Raw genomic sequence first — 9,631 nt, 5'->3', positions numbered from 1 at the left:
TCTTTTCAACCTTACAGCCATTTCCACTGAATGAAATAGTGCCTAAACCTTCTCTTCCATACATAAAAAGTTATGTTGCATACCTGGTTCTAATATGGCATTCATTATAGAAATTGGATTGTTTAATGGACTTCTTAAAAATGACTTTACTTTATAATCAGAATCTCCTTGTAAGAAGCCATTTCTATTATCTCCATTTAAATTTCTTAATAAGTACAAGTGGAAACGAGGACTACCGAGGATAGTACGTGGCACCCAGTAGTTTGACGCCAGGTATTTTTCCCCTTTTTTCAGTTGTTCTTCCGCAACAGTATACCTGCGATAGATAGTTCTTCATGTAGCAGCGAGTATAAGCTATAGAATTACCAGCTCAAGAATAGCACTCTACAAGATTTGTAATAGGAAACACCTGGAGCCTAATTTTTGTAAAGGTATTAAATGAGGAGTTTAATATTTCCTTTGAATGCTCTAAAAAGGGTATCTAAAAATTCTATAAACCAGTACAAAATTCCTAGTTAGGCAAGCTAAACTGGAATCGTATCATAAGTATAACATTTAAAAGAGATAGAAATATAGTTACTTACCTTGTCAAATTGGTTATCTCTTTTAATGTCAAAATGTGACTTTCGCTAATCGTCATGACACTGGTAACAGAAAGAAAGACATAGAAAGTGATGCTGATATTACTTATGAGTAAAATTTGATTAAAATTTTTAGAAATTTATTTTGAGCGTACTTCCAGTTTTTTATTTTTATCTGTTTTTTTTACATAAAATAGTTTCAAATCTATAGCCTATAACTCAAAAACATAAAAATGTGACTTAACCACTTTTTGCACTGACCCTTTAATTATTCTAATTGATTATTCAGTTTTTTCTAGCATTGGTAGATTTTTCTAAGGTCTAAAGTCGATTTTTTTTTTTCAAAGATTTCATAATATTATCTCATTTTCTTGAACTACTAATATCTTTGGATTTATTCTAATAACATGATTGATACCGTTGGCGCTTCCAAAGAGATTGTAACGCAGCCCCACCCATATTCTTAACCGCTATAAATACCAGGGGATGAGTAAAAATCTTCACTGTGGTTTATCCAGTTCTTAAGTTACATCGAGGATTGTAAAACAGTGAGTTTGTCTTTTCTGCTATATTTTTGTTTATTCACTAACACTTCAACAACGCAAAGATATTAGCATGTTTAATTTAATTTATATTAACAATTTTGAAAGTAATTTTGTACAATAGAAGAAAACAGTTCTTGGATATCCGACTTTTCTCTTAAAGTAGTTTGCAAGTTGTCTGGAATGTTTTATTTTCTTATTTTTGTTGTCACAGCCTTTTTTAAGGCAAAGGTTTTAACAATGTCAGATACATCTATATTTTCTGAAATATCCTTTTCAGCGCTAATTATAAACATATCTGAAATCCTTTTTTGTCTCATTGTGGATCGTAGATAATTTTTTATTATTTTCAGTTTCGAAAAGCTTCGTTCCCTACTCACTACTGTCACAGAAAATTTGTATGGCAATTACTAAGTTTGGAAATATATAAGTAAAGTTATTGGTGAATAGGTAGTGAATGACATTGAATGCGTTTGTTTCAAAGGAAATATAGGGTACCAAGTTTTCAGTTTCATCATATAAATCTTTATCTAAAATATATTTTTTATTTGTTGCTGTATCCCAAAAAATATTTTTAAGAGCTTTACATGTAGCTGGCATAAGTGATTTATTCATTTTAAGGAAATTACATGGGTCGTTGAGAAAATTGAACAATGTATCATGTTGCTTTATTTCTTCGAACCTTTCTTCCAATTTTGATAAGGCATTGTCCAATATAACAAAGTAAAAGTTAATCTTAAATTGTTCAGATGGATTTTTTTAAGCTTCAACTTTATACTGGTAGTCAAATAAAAGCTTTTCGTTCGGAGCGTAAACACATTAATCGGTGGAAAAGAAGAGTCGCAATCGAAATCTTCGGCAATTTTTTTGGCCTCTTCTAAAGCATCATTAAAACTTTTATTTGAACGCATATTTTGCGTTTAGTAAATTGGTTTCAAAGCATATCGTATGTAGTTCTATCTAATTATCGGATTCCAAGAAAAAAATTGAAATGGGATAATGAATTTTCAGAATTTTGTTTAAATTGGGGAATGTGGCAATATTATTTTTCTTAATAAATGGCCACAAGGATACAGGCGAAATAAAATTTTCTTTACTTTTAAAAGTCTTAAATTGTAATACTTCATTTTTCAATTCTGCTAGGTTTAAATCTTGTTCATAACATTTTTATTCCTCTATTGAAGAGTTACTAACAACACTATCATGCAAATTATTTTAAATTTATTGGTAATCACAGCAGATAATGTATCAGTGAAGTTTCCATGTTCTGACAATTTTTTATGTACATTTTCCCAATCATTCGTCCGATTTGTCATTAGCGTTGTGTGCTTAGAAAATAATTTACAGACCTAATAGTACAGTAAGTTGTTGATTTCAGTATAATCGAACCAATCGCATTTAACTTTTTCCCCGCTATTCATTGTTCAGAAGAAGGAAGCAATAGTTCATTTTCTTGTGATTTGTTTTGACCCTTCGTTAGATCAAATAAAAGATGATTCCAAACACTCATTCATTGATTTTATTGGATTCTTTATATAGGTAATACTCTCGTAAGGCGTCTGTTAAGTATCTGGCCATAATGTAATTATCTGTCGTTTCCAAACCTTTAGTTTTATCATTACTTTAAGATAATTTTAAATTTATATTCTCTTCTTTTATTTCATCTTCATAATCGGAATTGCTTGGTTTTTCCTGCTGGTCTTTTCGCGGAATAGTGTCTGACACATGTGATATTTCTGGAGTTTAAGTGAAATTTGTGAAAATGGTGACGATTTTTGTAATTGTTCTCCAGTTAAAAAATTTTCCAGCGTTCTTTTCATTTATTTTGCCACTTTATCGCGATCTGCTTTTCAGTTGATTGTTTCACACCCACTTAAATTTTTATAAAAACTCATTTTAAAGATTGTATCTAAGAACGAAATTTAAGGGTACCTATTCTGCTTTTCCACTTAGTACTAGAAAGAGGTTTCAGTGTCAATGTTGAGATTTAAAAATCCTGCACAATAGCAAAAAAGCTTGTATTATCTTCTAAAGAAGCTTTTGCAGCTTTATTAATTACTAAATTTAAGCTATGGGCTATACGAGGCACGTAAAAGGCTCTAGGGTTTAATTCAAGAACTTTTTTATAAACCATTATTGCGACCCTTCTTATTCGCATCATTATTATAGTCCTATCCTCTTAAACAAATGTCGTGTCTCCAAAAAATCTACAAAAACATTTACCAAACCTTATCATGTCGAAACTGATTATTTTTTTTTTATTTTTAAATGCATATTTACAATCTACTCATAAGCAGTACATTGAGTAATTAATAGCGTTCTGAAGCTATTTTCTTGTGGCATTTTAAATTAGATACTATTTTATTGGGAATAAGCCACAGTCGAAGGTTAAAATAAGTTTATTGACGTTTTAATTTTCACTTCGGAAATCGTTCTCCGAAGAACGATTCAAAAGATTTTGACCTGATCTGTATATTCTCCATCTATTCAGAGCACCGCAACGTGATACGTATTATAAATAGGTATTTCTTCAATACAAGTAGCTTTGTCGAAATGAAATTTCTTATCAAATTTTTCGTTCTTTATTGGAAGACCTACAACAGCGCTGAACCGTCAATATTACTTATAAGAATTTACTGCCTATAATTTTGATTCTCCATTATAATAAAATAATCGACATTATATTCTAGGTTGCTCGTATCTTAATCTCAAGTATATTTGTTAATCTCTGTCTCGTGATAAAATCCATCTATAATTTGCAGTTGGTGTTGTTTACATATATCTATTCAATTCAGACAAATATTTTGAATTTTTCCATCATGTTTTATAACTGTCAGACTGTTCTTACTTTTGCCAAAAGATTTTTTCCATTGATTTTCAACTTTTAGAAGAAGAACTTTAATTTTAACGTTTGAAGAACTTATTTTAGCATTTGTGAGATAGATTTGTCATTCATATTTCGATGATCCTATCCAAAGTATGGAGTTATTTTTGATATTTTTTGTATATAAAACTTGGTAATCCGTTGCATGCCCTGCCAAGTTTAAATATTCCATTATAAATATGTACAGATCTTACAAGGAATTTGAATCCGTGCCTATCTTCTTCGTTTCTCTCAGCACCTCTGCTTTCTACTCGCGTAAGGTCTTTTAGTATATCTTTCACTTCATTCTATAATCTCTAATGGTCCTTGTTAGAAAAGTGATATTTATAATTCGTCGCTTCTTTCGTATTTTTTATGTCCGTCCGATTTCCGAAGCAAACTCCTAGGATTGTTAACATGTCTATTATTTCTAAATAAGAAAGTGTTCCTAAAAATACAGAAAACAGAGCAGAGCAGAGCAGAAGATGTTCATCAGCTGATTGATACAGTCAAATCCTAGAAAATATTACGACTAGTACGTTGACTAATGATGATGGATAAAATTGAAGGACGTGGAGGAATTGATAGAAAACAAGTCTCGTGGTTGAAGAATATCAGAGAGAACAACTCTTCAGAATAGCTCAATACAGAGATTGCCTTGCCGTGGCAATCGCCAACGTCAAGGAGAATTAAGAAGAAGGAGATTCCTTGCCTCATGCCTTAACGTACTGCCAGGAGGATTGGGTTGTTTTTAGTAAAGATTTTTCCCCTAGAATGACTTTTTTTCAAGACTACGGAGTTTAGCCTACTCCACCATTTGCCCTTTACGTTATTGGGTTTTGGTTCCTGTCAGCTATTTTTGGACCTTTTCAGAATTCTATCAGCTTCTTCTTCTTCTCGTGCCACTCCTATCGGAGATTGGAAATCATCATGGCCACTGCGACTTTGTTAGCAGCGCGCCTAAAAAGTTCAATCGAACTACACCCGAACCATTCACGTAGATTACCAAGCCACGATATTTTTCTTCTTCCCACACTTCTTTTGCCCTTAATTTTGCCCTGCATGATATTTCTTAAAAGTTCGTACTTTTCACCTCTCACAATGTGCCCCAAGTATTCCATCTTTCTAGTTTTTATCTCATTTAGAATTTCGCATCTTTTGTCTAAAGTTTGGAGTACTTGCGTGTTAGTGACGCGGTCCATCCATGATATTCTGAGAATGCGCCTATAGCACCACATCTCGAAAGCTTCGATGTTTTTTGTGGTCAACTGTTTTAGTGTCCAAGCCTCTACGCCATACAACAGGGTAGAAAAGACATAACACCGCAGCATTCGTATTCGTAACTTTATATTGATATCACGATTGCAAAAGAGTTTGCGCATTCTATTAAAGACTGATCTAGCGATTTCTATTCTACATCTAATCTCTTTTGTTTGATCAGTATCGTCTGTGATCCAAGCACCTAGATATTTATAACAGGACACACGATCAATCGTTGTATTGTCTATTACAAGATTAGCTCTGATGTTCTTTGATTTCGTGATTACCATAAATTTAGTTTTTTTCAAATTAATTTTCAAGCCGTAACTGTTACAGTATATATTGAGACTTTGAACGAGATGTTGTAGTTCTACTAGCGTTCCCGTTAGGAGAACCGTATCGTCAGCATACCTTATATTGTTGATCGTCTCACCATTTATTATCAGACCAAGATCTTCTTCCTCGAGTGCTTGTTCACAAATAGCTTCACTATACAGATTAAATAAAAGTGGCGACAAGATGCATCCCTGCCGGACTCCTCGACGGATTTGAATTTCTTCTGTTAGCCTACCCTCAACCTTCACATTTGCTGTTTGATTCCAATATAGGTTGCATATAATTCGAATATCTCGGCTGTCTATATTTTTCTTTATTAGAATTTGTCTTAGTGGTTCATGTTGTACTTTGTCAAAGGCCTTTTCGAAATCAATAAAGCAGGTGTAAATTTCTTGGTTCATGTCTAAGCATCTCTGTGAGAGAACGTTCATTGCAAACAGAGCCTCCCTTGTACCCAGCCCTTTTCTGAATCCCATCTGAGTGTTACTAATGTCTGCGTCTAATTTCCTATAGATCCTATTATGGATTATTTTCAGGAACAGGAAATTCTATCAGCAGGATTAGCTAAACTCAGGTTTTTATAGAATTTTTACTCTGTACCTTTCCTCACGAGGCGAAGATTACGAGAAAGATCTCCAAAGATCAAGATCAAGATCAAGATCATCTCAAAGATGAATCGAATAAATTACAAGGATATGCAAAAGACCTATGCATGAATTAGAAAAATAAACAGAGACAGAGATCTTTAGGATCTTTAGGACAATACACGACATCATGATCACCACTACATTCCTTCGAGTGGGTCAAGATTGAAGAGGGAGATCTAGTTAAATTTGTTATATATTTACTTTACATTCACAAGTCAGTGAAATATTTATTTTTATTATTAGTTTTAAATGTTTTTTTTTTGTTTTTAGAAATGTTCGGGATTTTCGTTTTCGCCATTTTTTCTGGTAAGTATTTACTTTCGTTAAATCTTTAGTTAGATTTTTATTTAACAAAAGGAAGTGTAAACATTTTTATACTGTAGAAAAGTAAAAATCTATATTTAAAGAAAACTTTAAGTGAACCTAAGAAGATTAGTCATTTTCAAAAAAACTATCTTTCAGTTTTTGTGTTTTTTGTTTTTCGATTCGAAATAAAACAAGAATAACAAGAAAATATTATCATTTTCAATATTAGTGTCTCAATAGTATTTTTCAAGATAGATTATTTTGTCTCTTAAATATTTTAATATTTAAAAAAAAACTATTACCAATATAAAAAACCAAAGGCATTAAAAAAATCAAATCAATAAAATGGCAATACTTTTTCATAACTTTTTCAAGGCTACAATCGGAAGTTAAAGTTCTGATTAAAGGGTAGTATTAACACACACATATTTCTTTCAGTCGCTGTTGCTTCAGCTGGCGTACATAAACATCAACACGTGAAACTCGTAGTTCCCGAACAGCAAGCTCAATCCTCGCATACCCTGGAAATAGCCGAAGGCTATGAAAGTGGTGGCTATGCACCTGGTGAATTGGAGGCCCACGCGGCAGCGGAAGCGGGAGCTGGTGGAAATGGAAAAGGCAGTTCAGGAGCAGAATTGACAAGTTTGGCTCATAATTCGGCAGTGCAGGCTAAAAATGCCGTTAGGAATCAACATACCGCCGGAAGCCAAGCCGCTTTCGGAGTCAAGAGTAGTTTAGCCAGTGCTGCTGTTGGAGTAAGTATAACACAACACCTATATTGCACTTTTTCTTTTTCTAGTGTCGACTTTACAAATGACGGTTGGGTATAACCATTGCAAACTCATCTCTTCTGCTTTCCTTAAAAGCATCTGTGTGTTTAATCCGGTCCAGTCCCGAATATTTTTCAGCCAGGATATGTTTTGTCATCTATCAGGACTCCTTTTTCCTTTTATTTTACCATTCATAATCAACTGCAACAATTCCTATTTATCAGTTCTAAGTACGTGTCCCTAATATGCTGTCTTTCTCCTTTTATTGGTGGTGGTTAAAAGTTTTTTGTCTCTTCCCATTCTGTGCAACATCATTTTGTTCGTAATATAATCGGTTCATGGTATTTTTAAAATTCTCCCTAAAAGTCACATCTCAAAAGCTTATAGCTTTCTTATTAAGTTAAAATTAATGGTCCAAACTTCGGCGCCATAAAGGAAAATAGGGTGGATATAACAGTTTACCGTTCGATATCAGATTTGCAGATTGAGTCTTTGGTTACTCAGAAATTTTCTCATCTTTAAAAAGGCTGCTCTTGATTGCTCCATTATTGATCGAATTTCTGGTTTCGGATTTAGACCTTCAGTAATCCACACTCCTAACTTCTTCATTTTGTCCGCTTGTTCAATATCTTCATTTTTTATCTAAATTCTTGTTATGGCTTTACCCCTCTTACTGATAATCATGGTTTTTGTTTGCTTTCTGTTAATTGTTAAACCAAGCTATTCCCTAGTACCACAAATTGTGTTTAATACCGTCTGCACTTTCAGCAATAATGACTGTATCGTCGGCATAACGAATGTTGCGCATCCGTGCTATTTCCATGTAATGTTACCACAGCCTGTTGGTTCCAATAGAGATTTCTATGTTAATATCATTTTTGTGATATTGCATTTACTAAATATATTAGATAATCTGTAAGTCATCTTTAAAACCACACTTTCAATTTCAATTCCATAATGTAAACTTTTGTGTACCCTTCTGCCAGTACTTTATCAATTTTTTGTGGCAATAATCCATTTTTGTTTATCGTCTTTGTTAAAATCGTGGTATAATTTCCTATCGCAGAATTTCCTGCATTATTCTTTGGATTTTCTGATTAAACTCAATTGCTTCTTCCTTCTCTTTGTCTGCAATGTGAGCAGATTTTCCCACTGCAGAAGAAGCTTATATTTATATTATTATTAGATAATAGAGTAGATAAAGAATTAATTATTCCTCTACTACTTAATATTTCAATTATTTTTTTACCTAATGTAATTTTTTTAGGCTGCCCAAACTGCCCAAGCTGCTCTAGTGGGTAAACAAGCCATCGTGCAGAACCTTAAAAAGCAAGCAATCGAAGCTCAACAGCAATTGCAAGCCGAAATTTCACAGTACCACCAACTCGAAGCCGTAGCACAAGTTGCAGCTCAAGCCTCCCAAGACGCCCACGCCCAACTAAACACTCTTACTGCTGCTCTTGCATCTGCACAGGCCGGTGCTTCGCACGCTGAACAAGCCGCAGCCGAAGCTGCTAATGCTGCTGCTTCCCAACACTCCATGGTCGACGAAGCCAAGCAAAAAGTCGGTAGCATATTATCTCAACTTCAAAACGCTGTAGGTGACCTACAAGAAACAGAAGCTTCTGCCATTAAAGCAGCCGAGTCTGCACACATTGCACAGTCCAACGCTGCAGCTGCGGGACTAGCAGTAGCTGCCGCTAGTGCTAAGAATGGACATAACGGAGGCGGTTCTGGAGGATATCACCATCACTATTAATATATGTCGTAGTTTTTACTAGTTTTTTAATAAATTTTAGAGAAAGTTAAATTTTATGATTTTAATATGAAAAGTTAAGTTTTAACATAATAAAAACCGATCGGTAACAAATAATATAAGGAATCGAAAAACATTTTCTAATTATTAAGATACAATTTAAATTAAATTTCAAATGTAATTAAAAAAAATGTAATAAACCCCGCAATCTAACACTTCCAAGAATCAACACGAGAATTTGCTCATCGTTTAATAGGTTTCCATGTATACTTAAATATAAACATCTTATCTGTTAAGAAATAAAAAAAAAACCTTCAAAATTGCGCAATCTAAAATCTTTTAAATTAATTTTTTGCTCCAGAAACAGCAAAATCGTTAACTTTTGTGACCAATCAAATTTTACATTTTTCTTCGATAGTCTATTAAGTCGTGCGGCGATCTCTGTAAAATGGTTTCATGTTTCCTATAATAATTCGCAAATGCTATAAAAAATATTTTTACATTCTACGGCATAGGATACTGATCTATTGTAATGACTGTCTTTTGATCTGGTGCTATACCCTTACTTGA

At 33.4% G+C, this 9,631-nt stretch overlaps 1 protein-coding gene across 1 annotated transcript; it reads left to right on the top strand.

Annotated features, from left to right (window-relative positions):
- Positions 1-1,061: 1,061 nt before the first annotated feature.
- LOC140433575 (uncharacterized) lies at positions 1,062-9,128 on the top strand. Its single transcript, XM_072521559.1, has 4 exons — positions 1,062-1,129; positions 6,500-6,535; positions 6,974-7,290; positions 8,573-9,128. Exons 2-4 carry the CDS (start codon positions 6,502-6,504, stop codon positions 9,062-9,064), a joined length of 843 nt encoding a protein of 280 aa, XP_072377660.1. The 5' UTR covers positions 1,062-1,129; positions 6,500-6,501; the 3' UTR covers positions 9,065-9,128.
- The last annotated feature ends 503 nt before the right edge of the window (positions 9,129-9,631 follow it).

The sequence above is a fragment of the Diabrotica undecimpunctata genome, chromosome 2 (genome assembly GCF_040954645.1).
Source record: "Diabrotica undecimpunctata isolate CICGRU chromosome 2, icDiaUnde3, whole genome shotgun sequence".
NCBI lineage: Eukaryota > Metazoa > Arthropoda > Insecta > Coleoptera > Chrysomelidae > Diabrotica > Diabrotica undecimpunctata.
This window is presented reverse-complemented; position numbering and strand designations above follow the sequence as displayed.

Coding starts and splice junctions, on each gene's coding strand:
- LOC140433575 (XM_072521559.1), top strand. CDS start 6,502: ATGTTCGGGATTTTCGTTTTCGCCATTTTTTCTG. Junction 6,536..6,973: donor CGTTTTCGCCATTTTTTCTG/GTAAGTATTTAC, acceptor TATTTCTTTCAG/TCGCTGTTGCTTCAGCTGGC. Junction 7,291..8,572: donor TAGCCAGTGCTGCTGTTGGA/GTAAGTATAACA, acceptor TAATTTTTTTAG/GCTGCCCAAACTGCCCAAGC.